General features: G+C 39.2%; 1 protein-coding gene across 1 annotated transcript; it reads left to right on the top strand.

Annotated features, from left to right (window-relative positions):
• The first annotated feature begins 153 nt into the window (after positions 1-153).
• LOC121328856 (ubiquitin carboxyl-terminal hydrolase 4-like) lies at positions 154-19,820 on the top strand. Its single transcript, XM_041273981.1, has 22 exons — positions 154-322; positions 2,050-2,177; positions 2,500-2,630; positions 3,509-3,635; positions 4,209-4,354; positions 4,827-4,888; positions 4,974-5,117; positions 5,321-5,438; positions 5,616-5,789; positions 6,416-6,574; positions 6,945-7,169; positions 7,929-8,012; positions 8,412-8,506; positions 11,467-11,649; positions 11,900-12,186; positions 12,276-12,539; positions 12,871-12,941; positions 14,751-14,866; positions 14,973-15,122; positions 16,249-16,352; positions 17,330-17,418; positions 17,765-19,820. Exons 1-22 carry the CDS (start codon positions 174-176, stop codon positions 17,885-17,887), a joined length of 3,129 nt encoding a protein of 1,042 aa, XP_041129915.1. The 5' UTR covers positions 154-173; the 3' UTR covers positions 17,888-19,820.
• The last annotated feature ends 3,609 nt before the right edge of the window (positions 19,821-23,429 follow it).

Genomic DNA, 23,429 nt, shown 5'->3' with positions numbered 1-23,429 from the left:
TTCTAGTTTACTTAAAATATATCAGCGTTGAGCTTAATGATTTAGGTCGCCTCCTCATCCCAACTGTTAAGTGCAAGTCGTGCTCGCGCCCCGTGTCTGTGTGCGTGCTGGCTCCCGAAGCTCGTATTTCCTGTTGACTCGCGTTCCCGCGAGCCCGATTCATACACTGCGCGATGGCGGAGGGAGGCGGATCTGAACCAGGTAGCGGGGCCGAGCTCGACTCCGAACTGGTACCTGTACAGGCACCTATACCTGCTTCCGACATCCAAAAACAAACCTTGGGAGCCTTGCTTAAAACTCAGCTCCGCAAGGGCGACAAATGGTAAGCGGTCCCAGGTGCTGAGACACCGGCAGAAATCTTGTCGGGAAGCCGGGGCTTTACAGGCCTTGCTCACGGGAATAGTACAGTCTGAATCAGCCCGGCAATGGGGAAGCAGGAGATACTGGGGATCTGAGATATTGTTCCCTTGAATGAGTGAATGGGAAGTCGTGCGGATTTATTCATGTGTGTCCCGGTTAATACTGGAGCGAGGATACGGCGTCGAGTATGTGTACACACCGCAGCTGACGGGAACCAGACAACTGCCTGAGCATATTTCGGTTCCATCCATGTGTAAAAGAAGGTAGAAAGAGAGTGTTGCTAGGAAGTGGTGGGCATTGACAGGCCGTATTTCTGAGTAGAAGTTGTGGTGAACCAGGCAAGGTCCCAGGGAGGTCCAGGCCCCAAGCCGGAGAGGGTGATAGATTTAGTGCTTTGTCATGGAGGCTGGATGTTGCCCAGAGATTCTTTTGGCATTGCCCACAAAGACCACGGAAAGAACCCAATGTCGCCTTTGCTTTGGATAAATCCGGTTTAATTGGACTTGGCGTAATGGAACAAGGTGTTCACTTCCTGCAAAGAAATCAGTGTTGACAATCAGGAAAACTCTGAGTGGTGGCGTTGCGTAGATTGAGGTTAGGGGGCTCAATGTTGTCAAGAATGTTTGTTGGTTTACGTTTAAAAGCTATGCTTCATAAACAAGACACACGTTTTAATTGTTAGGCACAGTGGTTAAGAAATTGAAACTTAAGAGGTCTAAAAATAGTGTGGATTGGACTGTTCTGCTTTTGTTAGAACGGATGGCTTGGTTGTATGTGCACGTCTCAGCAGATATCCAACTTAAAACAGGATGCGGTATTCGATTGATTTATTTATTAATATATTCTGGTATACATGACCTCATATGGGTCATTGACCTGGCCCAAAGGGATTTAGGGTTATAGACAGTACTTGAGTATATCCGAATCTTGGTCTCAATTTAAGTTGGCAACTGTCTGTTGGAAGTACAACTATCAAGCTTATGTAAACTAACAGCCTGAAATTTGGATTAAAATAATTTGTAGTAAGTATGATTTGCCCTGGGGTGCAATAGATCCATAGACGTCTTCAGCACTACTTCATAAATTGAGGGCACTTTTTCACTAACTGAGCCAGATTTTAAATAAATTGGTCCAGAGTACTGGACAGTGGTGTGCAACAATGATCTTTATAGGCTATTGCAATACAACACACTGGCTCAAATATTATACCGGTATATATTAAAATATTACTTGTAACCTTATGGAATAGATCAGCCACCATACCCTGTGGTAGGCAGGAAGTTCTGCCTTTTTTGTGAACCTGAATGTATAGTAAAGTGCTTCAGAATGGTGATTAGTGGGTGGAAGTGCTGTAACTGAAATTAAAAACATTTACTTCAAATGTGTTGGAAATAATTATGTTTCTTGCAGCCAAGGGTGACTTGACTCCTTTATTGGCAATAAAAACAGGTTGGAGGGTAAGAGGTCTGTGATGAAGGTTTAGCAGTGGTTTTACATCTGGTGCTGTTTATATTCTTCAGATATAACCATTACCTGTTGTATAATTGCTTTGCATGAACAAACCAGCTGTAAACTAGAAACCAACTGTGAATGAGTGAATGGATAGGATTGGTTTCATGGTGGCAGCATGGCTTGAAAAATAGGTTATTGAAGCCTCTTCTCAATTTACATTTTGTTTGATTTTTACAGGTTTCTGATTGATAGTCGCTGGTTTAAGCAATGGAAGAAGTATGTGGGCTTCGACAGCTGGGACATGTACAGTGTGGGGGAGCAAACCCTGTATCCTGGGCCCATTGATAATTCGGGGCTATTCTCAGGTAAAATACCAAAGTGTTGCAGGACATTCTTGCTTAATAAACTCATTACTGACCAAGCTTCCTAGCTTGATCATATTGTCATATTTAGATTGAGGTTCTGTAGTAAGCCAAGCAGGTACTGCTTTCACAAGGGGGTTTCTTTAGGTTGATTAAAAACAGCCTGGGTCTTATGTTTATTAACTTAACATTATAAAATGTATTCTGGTATACCTTCGTACTAATGAAAACATTTGATCCCAGAGTTTACTAAATAAATTATTAGTGTGTTTTGCTAAGGGTGAGTGTATGCTCGGCTTTAACTCGCTTTTACGCTCCTTGGCAGACCCAGAGAAGCAGACTCTGAAAGAACACCTAATTGATGAGCTAGACTATGTTCTGGTACCTACTGAGGCCTGGCACAAGCTCGTGAGCTGGTATGGCTGTGTGGAAGGACAGCAACCCATTGTCAGAAAGGTGAGTTAGGCATTTCAAGTTCCTCATGGTTTAGCGACACGAGGGTTCTTTAATACCTCTGTGCTCAGTTTTCCATGTAGATTTTAGACCGTCAGGAAATTGCACTCCTGCACATATATCAACCTTTAATATTGGTACTACTTCTGTTACTACTATCATTCTTGAGTCCACAATTAAAACTATTATTTACAGCTCAAACTGTTTTATTATTTACCACATTGTTTGGGAGGTGTAAGTTCAGTGTTCACAAGCTCAAACCTGCTTCAGAACAATTTTCACACAGGAGTGACTCAACAGGGATGTCCTGATCTCCCCTCCCTGAATGCAGCTGCTGTCACTCCCTGGTGATAGTGTGGGAGGGGTGAGCACGGAGGAATCTTGCTGGGGTGTCAGATAATCGCTCCCACAGCCAGTGTTCAATAGCTTGATATAGTGTTGGCACTGGCAAGATCATGTTGACATCCAGAACTTTCATATTCCCAGCTTTATACATTACTATATTACTATATTTTGATGGAAAATTGTGAATTAAATGTTGTTAGCTCTGGAAGTGTTTGTTTGGTAATGGCGGGCATACATAAATTGGAGGAGAATGCTACTGTGATTAAACAACATTCAGTGAAAAGGACATGATTTTTCATTCATATAAGGTGGTTTAGCATTCGCAATCAAAGTTGGTTTACATTTTTTCCAAAATTCTTAAATGTATCTATTTTGTGCTTAATTTGTAACAGGTTAATTGAAAGCAGAATTTGAATAAACTGCAGTAAGAAAACTTACGTGCTATACCTATGTACTTGTGTTGAGAAATGTTCACATGGAGTTTGAAAACCTCCTCCTCCTCCTCACTGAATGCTTGGTGTGTGCCGCGTTCACAGGTGGTAGAGCACGGGATGTTTGTAAAGCACTGTAAAGTGGAAGTCTATCTTCTGGAGCTCAATCTCTGTGAGAACGACAACATGGATGACTTGGTGAAACGACATTTCAGCAAGGCTGATACCATAGGTAAGGAAACAAGTGGAACGTGGGGGGCACTCCTTTCCATTCCCTGGAGAAGGGTTGGGTACTTCTATGGGTTTCACTTAGGACAGCATCTAGAGCGGTAAGACAATGGTACAAATTAGGCTTCCCACTTGAGATGTTGGGAACTTCTGTGCTGAATGAATAATGACTTTAAACATGTGTATATAAAGTATTATTGGTTGTTGGTTACTGTAAAGTTTGGTTATAGTTACCAATAGCACATTCTTGAGTCTATACCTTGATTGTAATTTGAGTAGGTCTTTCTCAGAAGTGTAGTTTTGTACTTTTTTATATTCTGATTAAAATGAAAGTATGAAAAATTATGTGCACCGTGGTAAGAGTGATGTCCTCTACCCATTGGCTGGGTGCCAAGTATTTGCATATTACATATTTTAATGTTATGTTGTCAAAATAAACACCAATTTTTGAAGTATAAGGTGAAATAATTCGAGAGTAGTTGAAAGGTTCTGAAATATTTGTTCCTGATTCCTTGGGATCAGTCAGATTTTTTTTTTATTTTAATGTTAATGCAGATTTGTCTTTCCTTCACTGCAGACACAATTGAAAAGGATATGAGGGCATTGTTCAATATCTCTGCTGACAAAGAGATCCGGCTGTGGAACAAGTATATGAGCAACACTTACGAACAACTGAACAAGCCGGATAGTACTGTGCAGGACGCTGGGCTCTTTCAGGGACAGGTAGCATCTCTGGGACAGATTTTTAAATCCACTAAATGAAAAGACTGCTGGATCTGTCATTTAGTTTTGGTCTTAACGGCTACTAACGTCTTTTTAGTAGGTTTGTATTTCCTTGCTGTCCAACGAGCTATCTGCTGTGGGAGTCCTTTAGCTATAGGGCAGTTGGCGCCAGTCATTTATGATTTGCATGTTGCACAGATATCACTCAGCTGCAGACATTCAAAAAAGTGAACAAGCATTTTAACCGTTGGCCTGCCTTACTAATATTGTAAACTGCATTTCTTTCATTGGTTTAGCCAATTTCTAGAGAACTTGTATTTGTTCTGCTTGGTTTCTGTTTTTTATGGCAAAATGTGTAAATGTTAAGGTGTTTTGTGTTGTGTATATTGGGATTCAATCAAAGCTGTACAGTGGAATCCAGGCACCCTGGATTGAAAGAACTTGTGGTTGTTTTTTTTTTTCTTCCACACAGGTGCTTGTGATAGAAAAAAAGAATGAAGATGGCACATGGCCTAGGCAAGCAAGCTACACAAAGTGAGTGGATCCAAGTTTAGATTTAGTTCTTACTGCAAGGTTTTTTATGCACATGACTGACAGCTACTTCTCCCTGTGCTCTTAGATCCAGCACGACCACCTCCAGGAATTTAACTACCTCCTCGAAGCTTCCGTCCAACTGTACTGCCACCATCTCCTCTACCATAACTAATGGAGACAGTAATAACTCAAGCTACACACTGAACAACAGCACCAGCTCCAATAACAGGTGTGTCCTGTACAACACTTTATACAGTCTTTCTGAAAACTTGGCAAAGTCTACACCTTGCGTGCCCCACTCTCAGTATATGCAGTGGCAACAGAGATTGACCAAAAATGGTCAAACTTTAAAATGTCTAACTGATGATAGTTAGGGTTTAAAATTTAAAATTGTGACTCTTGAACTAAGTGTCTTTTTGTATCTCTTGACAGGTTGGGTGGGTACAGTTCCTATGGCTCATCATACAGCTACCGAGAACCCCAGACACAGCCTGGCCTCTGTGGGCTCAGCAACCTGGGCAACACCTGCTTCATGAACTCTGCTTTGCAGGTATTGAGCCCCCCAGCAGCCAATATTGTACACAATTAAATAGCAGCCATTTACGTTGGTGATTTTAATGGACATAGCAAAATGAGCTGTCGGTCCACATGCCTGTTCTAATGTTTCAAATTCTATTCTTTGTGTGCATTATGTTCTAGTGATCATTGATGTTTGTTTTTTCTGCAGTGCCTGAGTAATGCAGCCCCCCTGACAGAATATTTTCTCCAGGATGAGTACGAGGCAGAGATAAACCGGGAGAACCCCCTGGGAATGCGAGGCGAGATCGCTGAAGCCTATGCAGACCTGGTCAAGCAGATGTGGTCTGGGCGCTGCAGCTATGTAGCACCCAGAACATTCAAGGTACCAGTTGGTTGGGAATGTGTACTATACTAAAGAAATGTTATCAGACATAATGGAGAAACTGCATGGCTCCATGTTTATTGGGACAGTTTATTGAGTTTTCTTGCTTTTCAATGCATTCAGGTCTCTCTGTTTTTCAGAACTAGCAAAAGTACCAAAATGCTTTAGCAGTGTGAAATAAATAATAAATATATCTAAACACAAGTGTGTTTGTTCAGTCAGACAATAGGTTGTTCAAATTGATTCTCAACTCTATCCTAAACTGCAAATGTAGTGTGTAATAATTCTCCGTTTGTCAATCAGCGTATCCAATTTTTGGGCGCTTAATCAGTAGGCAGAATCATAAATCATTGGCTGAGTCCAAGATTGTAACTGACTATTTTGAGATAAAAAAAATATATTAAAACATGAGTCTGCCATTGGATGTCTCTTCATTTTTGTAGGTTTTTTTTTATTTTTGTTCAAGTCTTCTTTTCTCTCAGCCAGCCTAATCTGTTTTTATACTGTGATTTTCAAGTAACACTATAATTTTGATTGCATTTTGCAGCTCACAAAGTATTTAGCTGGAGAACCATAATTACAATAATTAAAGGGAGTAAACAATAAGCATTATTTCTCTCCAACAGACCCAGGTGGGCCGCTTTGCCCCCCAGTTTTCAGGATACCAGCAGCAGGACTCCCAAGAGCTGTTGGCCTTTCTGCTGGACGGGCTTCATGAAGACCTCAACCGTGTCAAAAAGAAGCCCTACTTGGCACTGAAGGATGCTGAGGGAAGGCCAGACGAGGTACTAGATCATCTATAATACCATCTAGTGCAGTGGGTGATTGCTTAATTTTGCTCTTTATAGGTCCCTTAAAATGTGCATCTTGCAGCATCCACATTTTAAGGCTTTATATGGTGCTTCTATTTCAACTTTATGGCACCATAAGTTTCCAGCTAGGCTTTGTGTTTTGAGGGCATTTTGGATATGTTGGTGTGTGTGTTCTTTAATTGTCAAATAGATTGCAACAAATGATATGACATTAAACTGTGACCATGTCAAGTTAAAAATAAAAGGGGATTATCTCTAATACTGCCTGTGTTCTTGTGTAATTGTTTCAGAAAATAAAAAAATAAAAAATCCTGAAATGTCTGTCTCTTCTGCCTGCTGATAGATAGTGGCAAAGGAAGCCTGGACAAATCACCGGCTTCGTAATGACTCCATCATTGTGGACACCGTTCACGGACTCTTCAAGTCCACTCTAGTGTGTCCTGAGTGCGCCATGGTCTCGGTCACCTTTGACCCTTTCTGCTACCTCACGCTGCCACTGCCCATGAAGAAAGACCGCACCATGGAGGTGTTCTTGGTGCGCGCAGACCCCCAGTCCAGGCCCGTGCAGGTGAGCCCAGATCACTGCTTTTCAGGGATAGCCAATACTGACTTTTGTGTGCCACTATAGGACCCTTTTTATTTGTTTTAGCATTAAAGGAAGCCTAAAAGTTAAATTCATGACAGAGCAATATGGGCAAGTATGAACATGATTGTTCCCTCATCATATTTCATGTCTTTCACAGAATTGTTTCAATACTTGGCATCATTTGTTATTACATGCCTGAATGTTTAAAATTTAAAAGTACCAATTTGACTGACACGTCCCTTAAAGGGAGTGCTAATCAATGTTTAAGTAATGGGTACAAATTGGTAATACAACGACAAGTGCGGTATTTGGGTTTTTTTGTTCTTGTTGGCCTGGCTGTAAACTATTGACTGACTGCCAATCAAGGCTCAAGTTCGAAGCACTGCTCAGCACCCCATTAACATTACTCAACTTTTGAAATGAGAAAAATAGTGTTTATTTTGGCATTTCTTCTCTAAAGCTACCATTCAATCTTCTGAAGCTTTTTCTTTTATTTTCATGTATAAATAAGTGATTCATATAACATGAAATGTCGCTTATTTTATGAACTCAGTTTTTTTTCTCTAAAACATCTTTACATAAGAATTAAAATAAACTTAATATAAACTTTTTATGGACTGTCAAGACAAAGATGTACCAGAGAAGGCTCTATGAGTTAAGCAGCTTTACAGTAGAACAGGACTAATGCTGTCCCATGCCAGGTAGGGCCCCATTCTGACTGCTCTTCTTTTTTTGTTCCAGTACAGGGTAGTGGTCCCCAAGCTGGGCACTGTGGCTGATCTATGCACCGCTCTGTCAAAACTGTCTGGCGTGCTAGCTGACAACGTAAGAAAACAATGCTCATGTTTCATGTACTGACTTGGATTGTCAGACTTGAACATCTTCATTTCTTGAAAAAAATCTGTGCCATTTAAAGTGCACCCAATGCATTAAATAAATTAGCCTAGTTGTTAGTGGGATGGGATGTGAGTTTGGTTCCTTAGGGGTATTACTCAGACAGTAGCATTGCTAACTAAACCAACTCGTATGCACAGAAAAGTGTAGCCATTGGATGGAGCAACTGACAGGTGTTGTAGACAATGGTTGTGTTGCCCGCTCTTGTGTGTTATTGGGTAACTGCATGGTCTGGCTTTCAGAAAGAGGTCTTTCTTTAACACAAAAGCTGAGAATAAGTGGGGGAAAAACATGATACTGAGGCTATGAAACTGGTGCTGATCTTTTCAGATGGTGGTAGTAGATGTGTACAATCACCGGTTCCATAAAATCTACCGCCACGACGAGGGACTGAATCACATCATGGACAGAGACGATATCTTTTTGTGAGTCTCTTTTCTAACTTTATATTCCAAGTGCTGCATTAAAATAGTATGGTATGTACCAAGGATGTTGTGGTATTGCATTTTGACATATGATAACCTTCAAATATACTTCAATTATCGTCATACCACAGTCTCATGTCATTTTTAAAATGGCTATTTAAAGAAATACACAGTAGTCAACTAATATTTGTATTAATTAAAAAAAAAAAAAAGTTTTTTTTAACATTAAGCTTTGTTTTAAAACAGCTATGTTAAGCTGTTCAAGTGCTCTTACTGTAGTTACATTTTTCCTACAAAACTTATTGCGATAAGCCAAATATTTTCCATCACTTTGAATTTGAAATGTATTGTGTGCAGTTGAAAAATGTGATACAGCTATAAATGTTAAATAGTTATATTATGTACTGGCTATGCAAATTTTCAGTTTGCCTCTGAATTTACTATTCATAATCCGTAGTGAACTGTTAATCTGTGCTGTATTGGTGACACTAATACATTTGATTAACTCATCGGCTTTATATTAAATGGCAAAAGAAAAAGAAATGTGAAGGATCCCATTGAAAGGTTTTCTCTGCTTTTTCTGGAGAAAAAACGACTAGAGACCTGTGCTTTACGTCTTTTTGATAATGTCGGACAGAGTCAGACATCGGACTGGAAAGGGAAAATTATAATGTCAGACCTGGTCCGACATTGGACCGCAAAGGGTTAAATCTGTCTTGACCAAGTTAGTTAGCTGCAGTTATTTATTTGGCCACAAAGTGTTCCTGCAATACAAGTAGAGATTAAACGATTTTTTGATACGATATTTGTGATAATCGTATCGTTAACATTTTTTAATTATTCGACAATCATAGAAAACGATAATCACATACTCACTAAACCTGCCTGGAAACGGAACGGATGCTTTTCTCTCCAAATATGGGTACAATCATCGGTGTGTATTAGGGATGCTATGATTAATTAAAAAAAATCAATTTTTCGATCGATTCCATTCCTCATTATGTACATGGATATAAATACTGAATAATCTATTCAGTAATTACATTTTTGTAACACGCATAGTTAACAGTATTATTTAAGTTGTCAACGAAACTGCTCTCAACGCCCTGCCTTGCTATTAACAGTATTTCTGCCACAGACAAACAGTGGTCGTGCTAGTCTTTTCCTGCTTCTGTTAACTAGCATCTGATTTACTGTTCCCATCGAATCTGTTTTGAAAATTCTTTGTTAGTATTCCCCTCCTGTGTATTCACTGTGCAAGAAAAAAAAAAAAAAAAAAAAGTGTAACTTTTATATAGGCTTACATTCCTGGCAAACAATAAATTGTGCACATTGAAGAAAAAAAATATACTGTACATATGTAACTATTCAATAACATTCAAAATAAATACATGGTTAGTGATGTTAAATGCAATTTTGAAGTAAGAGGATCAGCGGTTATGCAATTTGTGGTAAATCAATTTATTATTATTATTATTTTTATTATTTATTATTATTATTATGTTTTAGGCAGGGATTTCTGCATTGTGTTTCACAGATAGTGAAGGTTAGGTGGTACAGTATTAACAAGATGCAATGCATGATGCTGCAGCTGTCACTGAATTAAAAAAAAAAAAAAACGCTTTTCGTAAACTCGTGTCTAGTTTATATAGCTTGCATTACAAAGTTCTGTAATCTGTTTGGAATAAATATTTTAGTAACACTCCTGTAGTATGTTAAACTTGCTAGGCTTGTTACGAAAGCGGTGGTTGTTTTTTTTCTTCACTTGATGCTACCAAGGTGTAATTAGCCCTCGCATTCAATTGTTGTGCACAAGCTGTTACTTGACTGCAGTGCTATTAAAATAATAATGTCACAAGGAGAGGAATGCACAGAAAATGTATGGTGCAATCATCGATATTTACTAGAACGATTGTATTTTGTGCACCCAATTAATCAATTGCTATTTTGAGGCTTAACTGACAGCCCTAGTGTGTACTTTCACTACAAAAAAATATTTTGTATATTTTGACAGACTTGAAGGTATCAATTTTTTTGCAACTGTTAGTGATGGTAATATAAGGACAATTTCATTAAGTATTTTTCTTCCACCTGTGTGCTTGTAAGTTTTTTCATTCTTGCTGGAATCTTGCTCTTTTTAGTCTGTAGCTGCCTTGTGTTGCAGACCATATCCCACAGAGAAAATAAAAAATACATGTTTTTTTTCTTTTGTTTTCAGTTAAAAAGAGTAATTGAAAAACAATGACTACTATAATCAGTGTATTGTGAAAGAGTGGGCTCTCAGTTATTTGTATCGTGGAAATTCTAAAATCATCCCTAAATACAAGCTTACTGTGTAGAGTTTGCAAACAGCATCTATTACGTGTACACAAAACAGTGTATTTAAATTTTATTTTAATTCTAAAAAGTGATTAAGAGTATACCAAGAATGTATATACCTGAGCTTCTCTATACAGGGTCAGGTGATACTCTTGTGTGTGGGTGAAGAGCTTGGATGTGTGCTCTACATGCTAATTTTCCATCCTCAGCAACAAAGCCCTTCATTTTTTTCATACACAAAATATCCCCAGATGGTTGATTTTATCAGTTTCAGGTGGAAAGAGGTCACTTTCATTAGCTGTACGAGTTTGTTTACTATCCAACCATTTGTTTTGCTTGTTTAGTTTCAACACAGCTGTTTCCTGTGCTGAACACCACACAATTTAAACGGCAGCGTAGTTTTTTTTTTTTAGTTCAAAACTGACAAGCAGCAATTAGGAGCTGGTAGAGACAGAAACCTGTGAACAACTTTTTCATACCGTGGTAAACCATGAACTCGGTAATCATGGTATAGAAAAATGGTTGCAGTTTCAAAACCATGGCAACCTGTACCACAGTATACTGTGACTTACCTAGTGTGTACTGACAATTGTTGTTGAAATTGGAATTTCTCTGACATTTTTAATATCTCTTCACAACAGGTATGAGGTTGAGGAGTTGGAAGGGGAGCAAGTCAGCCTGCCTATATACTTTAGGGAGCGGCGTATGAAGCACACAGGCTCCTCCACAGGCACTGTCCTGTTTGGGCAACCCCTTCTCATCTCGTTCCCCAAGCAGAACCTCACTGTGGACTTGCTGTATGAAAGGGTGCTGGAGAGAATTGGGTAAGGTGGGGTTGATAACGTTTGGAAACAGTGCTTGATTCAGTTTTGCTAAAGGTTCTCAAGCAGACCTCAGATACTAACTTAATTTCCTAACCTATAATGCCTTTGCTTAATTTGCACTGTCTGGGTCCAAAAGCCTATCTAGCAATTGATGTTGATTACAGCATAGGGCAAAACATGCTAAGTTAAATCTGCACTTCTGCAAGAACAAATATTTGTATTGCTATACACAAGTTGCTTTTTGTTTCAGCCGCTATGTGAAAAGGCCGCAGGTCACAGGCTGCGAGGGGAAAGCCACTGCAGCAGCTGGCAGTAGCAGTGCAAGTGGACGGAGCAGCACTAGCAGTAGCTGCAGCAGCCCCACTAGCCAGACTGTAGAGTCAACAGGGTGTCCCAGCCAGGCAGCAGAGCTGGGATTGTGTGGTTGTGAACCACCAGAGGCACCATCGTGCAGTGGGGGACCCACAGAGACAGCTAGCGGCAGCAGACAACCTTCCCAGGCAGGGACCAGCAACGGACCGAACGGGGTGTGTGAAGGTAAGGTCCAGAAGACTAGCGCCTTTATATTTGTATATGTGCTACTGCTGAAATAGGAGTAGAGCACCTCTCTATTTGTTTTGTTGCAGGAGAGGATGAGGAGATGGAACATCAGGAGGTAGCGAGGCCCAACCAAGATATCCTCATAGAACCTGGTAACGGCCAATCGGAGGGCTCTGACAGGGAAGAGGATTGCGAGGACCCAGAAAATGAGTCTATCGCTGGCTTCAAAAAAACTTCAGCCAAGTCGGCTAACTGTCCGGCAAAGCTGTTCACTTTCAGTATGGTAAACTCTTACGGCACAGCTGAAATCAGCTCACTTACCAGCGATAACACAATCCTCAAACTCAATGGTAAGAATTATTCTAGGTATAACTCTGGGGCAGGTGTGCTCTACTACCAAACCTGGTTCAGCCATTATGTCAAACAACCTCTCTAGGCACACACAAATCAATCAGACTCACACACTTCTCTGCTCTAAATGTTTAGTGGCTGTTCAATGAACATCTTACCTGTGCTTGGATGTTTGCATGTCATGGATTTGAATGTGCTTGTACATAGTGAACGTTTTTTATTTCAAAATCTTTACTGTTATATTTCTTATTATATATTATTATAATCCTCCCACTGTATTTAACAGTCCTAACTGTTAATAATGTACATTTTTGGTTGATTTATGTACAGCGCAATCAACAGTTGCGATTGACTGGGACTCCGAATCTAAGACGTTATACTATGACGACCAGGAGGCAGAGGTCAGTACTACAGCTAGTAGAAAGGGGCTGCATGTGTGTTTGTATGTCTGAGCAATGTGGTGGTATCTTGTTTGAACTCCAGATGGTGTGCATGCAGCAGCGTTGGGGTGTTTTTTTATTTATGTACAGTGCCTATACAAAGTCTACACCCCTTGAACATTTTTCATATTTTGTTGTCACTGCCTCAGAGTTTCGTGCCTTTTAAGAGGATTTTTTCCACTTATCTACAGACCATACTCCACACTGTTAAGGGGAAAAAAAGTTATATTAAATGCAAAACTGAAAGATCATAATTGGATAAGTCTCCACCCCCCCTGAGTTAATACTTGGTGGAATCACCTTTGGCAGCAATTACAGCTGTGAGTCTGTTGGGATAGGACTTTGAACACCTACATTTGGCAATATTTGACCATTCGTCTTTACAAAACTGTTCAAGCTCTGTCAGGTTCCTTGGGGAGTGTTGATGGACAGCACTCAAATATTCAATTGGATTTAGGTCAGGCTTCTGACTGGTTTACCTTTTTATTCCTTAGCCACTGCAGTGTAGCTTTGGCTGTGTGCTTTGGGTCGTTGTCATGCTGAAAGGTGAACTTCCGTCCCAGTTTCAGCTCTCTTGCAGAGGGTAGCAGGTTTTGCTCAAGGACTTCTTTGTACTTTGCTCCTTTCATTTTGCCTTCTATCCTGACAAGTGCCCCAGTCCCTGCCGATGAGAAACATCCCATAACATGATGTTGCCACCACCAAGCTTCACAGTAGGGAAGGTGTTCTTTGGGTGATGCGCTGTGTTGGGTTTGCGCCAAACATAACGCTTTGCATTTAGGCCAGAAAGTTCCATTTTAGTTTCGTCAGACCACAGAACTTTTTGCCACGTGGCTATAGAATCTCCTGAGTTTTTTTTATGTACTTCAAACAGGATCCAAGGTGGGCTTTCTTGAGTAATGGCCAGATTTGTGGAGTGCTTGGGATATTGTTGTCACATGCACATTTTGACCAGTCTTGGCCATTGCAAAGTGCTCTTGCAAAGTTGTCATTGGCCTCTTGGTAGCCTCTCTGATCAGTCTCCTCCTTGCTCGGTCATCCAGTTTGGAGGGACGGCCCGATCTAGGCAGGGTCTTGGTGGTGCCATACACCTTCCACTTCTTAATAACCATCTTGACTGTGCTCCAAGGGATATTCAAGGCCTTTGATATTTTTTCATAGCCATCCCCTGATCTGTGCCTTTCAACAACTTTGTCCCGGAGTTCTTTTGAAAGCGCCTTGGTGCTCATGGTTGAGTCTTTGCTTTGAAATGCACTACCTACAAGAACTGCAAATTTATCCTGAAATCATGTGAATCAGTACAATTTAACACAGGTGGAGGCCACTTAACTTGGTGTGTGATTCTGAAGGCGATTGGTTACACCTGGGCTAATTTAGGGTTGCTATTAGAAGGGGGGTGGACACTTACACAACCAAGCTATTTCAGTTATTTTAAATTAATTTTCTACAAATTTCTAGAACATTTTTTTTCACTTGGAAGTTGTGGGGTAGGATGTGTAGATAAATGAGAGAAAAAAAATATTTTAATGGATTTTAATTCCAGGCTATAAGGCAACAAAAGGTGAAAAAGGGGGTGGAGACTTTATAGGCAGTGTGTGTGTGTGTGTGTGTGTATATATATATATATATATATATATATATATATATATATATATATATATATATATATATATATATATATATATACACACACACACACACACAGCCATTAACATATTGTATGTAATGCTGTATTCAGTTTTTTTCTGTGTTTTTTCTTTATTTTTCCAGGCTTATGAGAAACATGAGAGCATGTTGCAGCACCAGAAGAAGAAGGCAACAGTGGCCCTGAGAGACTGTATCGAGCTCTTTACCACCATGGAGACGCTAGGAGAACATGACCCCTGGTGAGCTCTTTTGGGGGGGAGGGGGTGTCGTCACAGTTGAACTTTGTTAATGGGCATATGTTATTTGATCAACCTCTACAACCTTCACACTTGGTGTAATCCACAGGTATTGCCCCACCTGCAAGAAGCACCAACAGGCCACAAAAAAATTTGATCTGTGGTCCCTTCCACGTATTCTGGTCGTCCATCTGAAACGTTTCTCTTATAACCGCTGCTGGAGAGACAAGCTGGATACTGTGGTAGACTTCCCAGTTAGGTAAGGGGTCTGAAAATTGATGCCAGACAAGTTTTCCTCCCTGTCCCAATCCTCTTCCTGCTAGGCCAACACCACCCTCCCTTCTCAAGTCCTCAACTCTAAATACGAGCAAAACTGTGATTGTGCTCCAGATGGCGCTGTATCGTTTTATATTTTCGGTTATTTCAGTTATCCTACTTCATCTGTCATGTTGGTGAGTTATACTGTTCAGGCAGTGAACCCTTTATTGAAGTGGCTGAAAGAAATAGCCTTTTCTGGGAATTTTTATAAACTGCAAGCGGTACCCTGTGGAAATCCAGCATATTTATCAAATTATTTATTTTTGGCACAGAGCACAAATACATATAGCAAAACCATTAAGAAATGTATTTTAAATTAAGATGTACAATACAGTAATTGCTTCACACTAAATTAAAATAAACTGACTGTATTGCATTTAGTAGAGCTATTAATCTGATGCTAAACATTGTATTACGGTAACTTACTAGGCAGAACTACATTAAAATTAGCTATTTAAATATATTAAAATTATGCTTCACTGACAGTGAAGAAGTTTTATATGCTGCTTTCTGTGCATCTTTATCAAACTTCTCTTCTACTATTTACAGTGCTTTTTATGTTTTCTCTGTCTGTCGAGTTGCATGAAGTTTATGTATTAACAGCGAGAATCAACCTGCGTACAAAGCTATTTTTTTAATATCGTTATTACTGGGTCACATGAGGAGTATTATGTCGTCAAATAAATTAGAGAGATTGGGGTACAACGTTACCCTGGGGTACTGTGAGGTATCTTCTGTTTGCAATGGCTGGATGTCACGAGAGTAGCAATGAGCAGTGCCAGTGATTTTCCTATCAGACAGGCAACGGCAGCTGACAAACGGGCTTGTGTTTACTACAATTTCTTGATAGCAAGCACTTGCTCTTTCTAAGAGTAAACTTTTCAAAAACATGTCAGAAATATTAAATGACCTAGACAAAATAAGCATTGCATAATCCTTTTGCAGTCTACAGCTTTCACAATTGGTAAGGTTGACAAACTTCTTATCTGGCAGCTGTAGTTGCAAAATGTAGAAAATTAAACAAACAAGAAAATCAATTGATGAAAACCTTTCTCTCTCATTCACAGGGACCTGAACATGTCTGAGTTTGTCTGTGACCCAAAGGCAGGGCCCTACATATATGACCTCATCGCTGTTTCCAACCATTATGGAGGGATGGGTGGTGGGCATTGTAAGTAGCATTGGTTGGCATATAATGGCACTGAAATTAATAACATACCTGTAATGTTGTCTACAGCATTCATTGTTGCACCACTTAATTAAAATAATTGATATTTGTATCTTGTTACATCATTTGTTTTGTTGACCAGGTAGAACTTGTGTGGGAGTAGGCCAACATTATTTGAAATGGGGTGAGGGGGGTTTAGTATGTTTTGGAAAATTGAGACAAGAGCAGCAACAGCTTCCCAACAGCTGTTCTTTCTGGTTTCTGGTCCAGTGGCCTGTGTCTGAACCAAGAAATGTTTTTAAAATGATTATAACAACATAAAAAACACTCACTGGTATGTTCCTATATAAATGATCATGTATAAAAGGATTTGGTTATCTTAAAGAAAAAAAAAAAAAGCCTGATGTTGTGTGATTTGACTTAAGTCCCCTTATCTTCTGACTGTAACACCCTTAATCAACAGTGTCTTATGTTTTAAAGTGTTTTGCAATAGTAGATTGTATGTCTTCCGTGCTAGTTATGGTAAGACCGTTGCACAGAAACAATTTACTGAGCTAGTAATACCACCCACGGGTGTTTACTCAACTGTACATGGTGATTCATACTACCGGTTTTATTATTTCCTTACTGCTGCTAATTTAATTTAAACAACAGGTCAAACCCACATAGGGTTTGGGAATTCCCATCCCAACACTTTTTTAAAATTTAAAATGCTTTTAAAATCCGTGAATAAGTTGAGCAAAATGAGTAAAACAAAACAATTTGGAATAAAGTTCACGCCCATCTGCAAAACGCAACAAATGATGTCCAATAAATCTATGCAGAAGCTGTTTGAGTAGATATATTTGTGTTTAATATGTAAAGCTGCCTCTTCCACTGGAAGTGCAGTGAACAAAGTTCCTCTTTTTGGTTCTATTGTATTGCATGGTCTTGGAACCTGCTGGTAAATTGTTTATAATCATTCTCTCAATTCTTTACAGACACCGCCTATGCCAAGAACAAGGCTGATGAGAAATGGTATTACTTTGATGACAGTAGTGTCTCCTCTGCCTCAGAGGATCAGATTGTGGTGAGTGTGTCTTAGCCAGAAGCTGAAACAATCTCAGCAATCTCCTTTACCTTCTTGTCTGTCAGTATTGTATGTTTTGTTTTTTAACTTTGTCTCCACCTTTGCTAAAATTATGGACCCCCAAAAAAGAATGTTGCAACTATGACTTGAAACATCTTGGAGGTACTGGCATGTTAAGTTTTGTTTTATGAAAAATGTGGTGTTTTTTTGTTTTTTCTTCACAGTAAACAGTCTCCATCTATCCATTCTCTTTCTACACCTTGCCTAATATCTGTTCTGTCCCATCCTGTTCTCTACCCTGCTCTGAATGCTAGACTGTAACCTTCCCTTTATCTTTTCTCTGCAGACAAAGGCAGCATACGTGCTGTTTTACCAGCGTCGGGATAACAAGTCAATCCAGAGCATGCCTTCCTCAGCCTCTGTGGGCAAAGCTCCAGAGGAGGGGGAAGACAGAATGGACACCAACTGAAGGGGACAGGGACCCAGGGACATGAACTGCTGCAAAGACAGACACCCTGGTGTGCGCACACATGCATACTCTCTCTCACACACACACACACACACACACACTCATTCATTCAGACTCTGCACTGAATCAACACACATATAATACAGGTTACCCAGATGTATAAATGACCTGCATCTTTACCTGTGTTTAACTATCTATAAATGTAGATATGCACATATTTTCATTTGTAAAATTCTATGATAAACTCATTTTTAAATTGTTGTCAAATGTATATCACATTTCGAGAGCCACACTGCCAATCAATGTCAGTCTTGCTCTGGGGATGTGATTTTACATTAAAAATAATATATTATTTAACACAAACACACACAGGGACAATTGGTTGAGAACCTGGCTGCTGCAGGAATGTGGAGGCAGATGCATCTTGTGAAGGATGTGATTTCAAAGCGCTTCCATTTGGTTTTGGGGCTGTCTTATAGTGAATCAGTCTGGGATGGCTGCAGCTGGTGTGTAGGAGAGGCCCCCACCAGCAATGCATTACCCCTGAAGGTTCCCGCTCCGATTTTGGTACCTCTGAGAACTTGAATGCCTGCAGTGGCAGGTCCTAAAGAGAACACCACCTCTTCATTGTGTTGCCTGGAAGTCTATAACTCCTACAGATGCTTGTATTGCAGTCCCTTGGGCTCTGTGAAATCTCTTCAAAACAAAACGTGCTGCTCGATCTATGTACCACAGAAGCACCAGCTGCCTTTTAATAAGAACTTTAAGTACAGGAACAATGCTGTAATTATCAAATGACATTTTTTAGGATTTTCCTTTTTTTGGGGGGGGGGGTCGATAACCAGTTTATTAGGTGTAAAAAAATAAAAATGATATGTAATAGGTGCCCAACTATAACTAATCCAAAGCAGTGACATTAACAGCTGGTGGACACTTGGCCAGCCTATCCCTAGGCTACGTGGTCAGTTACAGAGATGCCTAGGTGGTTAACTACAACCATTTCTAGATGGCCAGTAACACTTCCAGTATTCAAAACCATCAGACTTTGGTTTCTAAATGTTCTGTGGTTATCTACCAACTAGGAGTGGCAAGGATTTTAAATCGATGTTTTAAGACTACCCCTTTCCTGTTCTGGATGTTGGGGGAGAAACTTAGTTCTGTGTTGTTTTTTTTGTTTGTTTGTTTTTTAAAGCCTGAGAACAATCCATTTTCGATGGATGTTGCTGTTGAAAATTAAAAAAAAAAAAAATCTTTAGTAGGCTGTTACAGCATTTCACTGAGTCAGAAGGTTATGGAAATGCATGAGGATATATGCATGTTATTACAACACATTGAAGATGGCTGTGTTTGTCTATGAGCTACACAGTACACAAACACCTGTGCTTCTGTCTTTTACTGTAAAGGTAAATAGATATGCACCTATCTAAGTTACTTATGTGTGTGTGTGTGTGTGTGTGTGTGTGTGTGTGCGTGTGCATGTAGGTAGAAATGTTTGGTGCACATCCTTTTGTATTCAGAAACACGAGTTTCCAACTGCAGATGTGTACTATCAGTGAACTGTCTGACTGTCTACTCTAGGGCTTTTGAAGACACTTAAAATAAAATGTAAACCTTCATTGTGGGTCAGGGAGATCAAGGCTTCTTTGGGAACAGGCTGTTTCTGGACACTGATAGCTGCTGTCCTGCCAAGATATTTTTGGCTCTCAGTTAGATGTGTTTATGTCCTGGAAAAGTTTTGATTTCTCTGAATTCTCAACAGCTGCCCTTCTGATTTATTTAAATCTGACTTCCTAACTAACTTTCAGTGTTTCAAGAAACAAAGGTGCTAAAGCCTTTACGCTACTATGCAATAATTAGGCCTACCAACTTCAGAGGTGCAGTTACATCTGTTATCCTTTTATTTTTTATTAAAAACTGTAGAACTCAAAGGCAACTTTTTTTTTTTTTTTCTGTTTTTTGCTTAGAACTTACCATGTAGGGTCTATACTAGAAGTTTAGATCTCACACCTGTAAGGGCGGTTGTATAATATGTATGATTGTCTTGTGGACCATGCTTACACAGAGTGGAACTCTGATGGCCCTAGTTTAAGACTAGTGTCTTGCAGTGTGTCTTTAATGTGAGAGACCTTGCTCCTAATAATATAACACAGTTGCATCCAATCTGTAATTAAGGTTAGATGTCCTGGTTGTCTATTCAAATACAGTTTGCTTTTATCCCCCCCCCCCCCCCCCCCCCCCAATCTTGATTAGCAACCACATGCCAGGATTGAATCCAAAGTATTCTCCCAGTGTAATGGTGCCTTCTGTTACAATGACAGCATTTAGTTAATAGTGGCTATCAAAAGGTGGGTTTTGATTAAAACCTTTCCATCCACAAAATGGAATCACTTTTATTTTATTTATTTTCCCACACCAGGAAAGAGGTCATCTGAACTCCTTGGCTATGACATCCAACAGAATCCCAACAGATTCTGTTGTACTGCTGAAGACTGACCTGTTTTTCTGCAGTCTCATAGCATGAGGAACCTATTGAAAATCTGAAGGTTTAAGCTTTACGTAATTAAATTTAAAATAAATAAATAAATTAAATTGTGTGGCACTGGTTTATTTGTAATGTTGTTTTTGGGCTATTGTTAAGGAGTGAGGTTTGTTTTGTCTACTATGATTCAGAGAAAACCAGGGGTCCAGGATTTTTGGTTGTTCTCATTGACTGTCTCCTTGTGCTTTTGTGGAGTGTGTCCAAGACATCTTAACAGTTTTAAAGCCATTAAAAAAAAAAAAAAAAAAAAAGAGAGACCTTGGATGTTTACACGATCAATAAGTAACACCATCCCTAAACAACTGGGAGTGTTTTCAATGTCTGAGCTAATGGGTTCTTATTTAAGGGTGTCAGAAGATTGCTGGTCTGCCTTAGAAAATAAAATAAAATCTGCCCCAATCCATTCTTTGCAGTTTAAATATATAAGTCAAGCACCAGTTTTGATAAGAAATGAATGTGTTATTTAGCTCTTTAGGCTTTTTCCTGTAACAGCCCTATTTAATATTGAATGTATGAGCTCTCTCTCGCTCTTACACAAACTCTTGCTGTGATGGTCCTTTAAAATCAGGTCTAAATATTGCTGTCCCAGGTAAGGGGCTAAAAAAAGAATACTGTTATGGGCTGTCAGAATTTAACTGTAAATCCTGAATGCCTAATTTGCCAAATTGACCCCAAACCCTCAATTTACTGTTGTCAGGCTTGCACAGCAATGTGAACTACAATGCAAGGTGTCCTGGTCCCCTGCAGGTAATATATTGTACAGTATATAACAGAAAACCTTTGTATAGATTAAATTGGGTTATTATACCATTTTCAAGGCAAGATGTTGCTGGTGTGTATGTACTATAGAATTTCAAACCCACTGGTCAAGGTTTGTTTTTGGTGGGGTTTTTTTTGTTGGTTTTTTTTTTTTTTCTGTTGTTGCTGACTGGCACTTTATAAGTAGCTGGTCTTATTAAAATAAAGCTGTACTAAAATTAATAACATGTTTTTTTTCTGTCTCATTATGAAATGATGAAGGTGTGTGTTCTTTGTGGCTTTTCCTTTATTTACGCCCAAATTATATCTAGAGCAAACTGGCTTAGTCGAAAAAGCTTGTAGAAAATAGACCACTTTGCCATTGAGAATTTTGCAGGGTACAGTAAATTGTCCAGAGTTGAAGCAAGATAATCTGCAGAAATAATCACGTCTGATTTAACAGATCAATATCAAAATATTCGAAAAAAAAAAACATAAACCTGGCGTGGTGCCACAGCTCCCGCCTGCTCAATTCTGTATTGCCAGAGGGAACATTGGTTAGTTCCAAGGGACTGGCAACCTAAAAAGTGGCTTTTTATTATTATACATACTAATATTAAAATAAATAAATAACTAAATAATTACTGTATTACAAAATAGTTTTGATTATAAGAAGTTCTAATCGATAAAACGCGAAGCAAAAAAAAAAAAAGAATGTAATTGTAAGGCATGGTTCAAGGGCTCTCCACTTAGCTGAGAAAGAAAATTGTTTTGCAACAGTAAATATAACCCCGATAAGAATCTGTACAGGCACAGCATAACAGGACACGCGTCATTGTCTCCTTAACTAACCTGACTTGCTTCAGTATGTTCTTGAATTGTTTATTTGTCATTTCCCTGTTCAATACAATATAGTATTGCTCGTTCGCTACGTTACTGTTCGGCTGTAACTGGGTCAATGAACATCAGAATCACATTATTTAAATGTCAAGTTAGTTATTTCTTAAAAACAAATTACGGTTGCCAACTGTCTGGTTTTAAGGGACTCTGTAGTGTCCGTCCGGCCAGAACCACTCGCATAGCAACACAACGCTGACATGTCACATGACGGAGGGGGTAGAAATTTGCCATGGCAGGGTGTGGTGATGTCTGGTTTTGAAAAAAAAAAAATGTTGGCACACCGAATTGAATATTTGTTATTTAACGTTAAAAAAAACATCTGAGACACGAGAGACCATAGCCACCTGTGACACTGTATCTAACAAGCTAAACAATTAATGACTCTAAAAACCATGTTTGCTGCTCGCAAAATCAGTCCCAATCATCGAGCGGTGTTTCTTCGCGCGCTTGGTCGTTTTATTTACTCGGAGCGCCTTGTTCCTGATACCGATAAAGGGGAAAGATAAGCCAGAGCTCATGGTAAGAAAAAGGGTCTAAAAACGCAGTCATGTTTTGTAGCTTGCTTTATATAAAATTCAAGATTCACCTGTCATAGTAACAAAAACTGACGTGGTGGGTGTGTAGTTGGAGTTTTTCTGGGTCAACTTCTTCCTACTTTGGCCATCCTTACGAGAAACAACACAGTTGTCAGATTTATTTTACCGCTATTTATGCCCAGGATATAAAAACAGAGGCGTATTTTGGGATAAGTAAGGATCTGACCTTTACTGCTTTAGAAAATCTCATTGACTACTCCGACGTTAAACACGTGTTCTGATAATCGCCATTGGTATTTAAAAGTTGTTTTCCTCTGATTGGATGCTAAACATTAATTTACCCAATCACAATGAAAGGTGTTCATAGGCGCGTACCAAAAACAACTGCAGCGAGCTTCTGGTTTAAATTAACATTAAACCCGCTACTGGCAGCCAGCCAGTGAGATTGTAATGTTTTTTTAAAACAGGCAATTTGTATCATACAATTTGTCAATGGCCTAAAATCTGTAATCCTTTTAAACCCCATACGACAGGAGGTCTGACAACCATAAACTGATATCTCTGGACAGGACAAAAATGTATGCAAAAAAATAATCAATAATAATAAAAAAAAACATCTATTCATGTTGCAGGTGTGTATGTTTATATTGAAATAATACTGGATATATTAGCTTCCTTATTTGCTTTACATGATGCCCTATGCATACAAAAAAGTAGTCTTTATGTTGAGTTTTACTGTTTTTAAAAAAAACAAAAGAGGGTCTTTATAGTCAATCATGGCATAAAGACGATCTTGCTAAAAATATAACAACCTCTTAAATATTTTCAG

The sequence above is a fragment of the Polyodon spathula genome, chromosome 16 (genome assembly GCF_017654505.1).
Source record: "Polyodon spathula isolate WHYD16114869_AA chromosome 16, ASM1765450v1, whole genome shotgun sequence".
Classification (NCBI taxonomy): domain Eukaryota; kingdom Metazoa; phylum Chordata; class Actinopteri; order Acipenseriformes; family Polyodontidae; genus Polyodon; species Polyodon spathula.
Note: the sequence above shows the minus strand (reverse complement) of the source record. Positions and strands in the feature narration are given on the sequence as shown.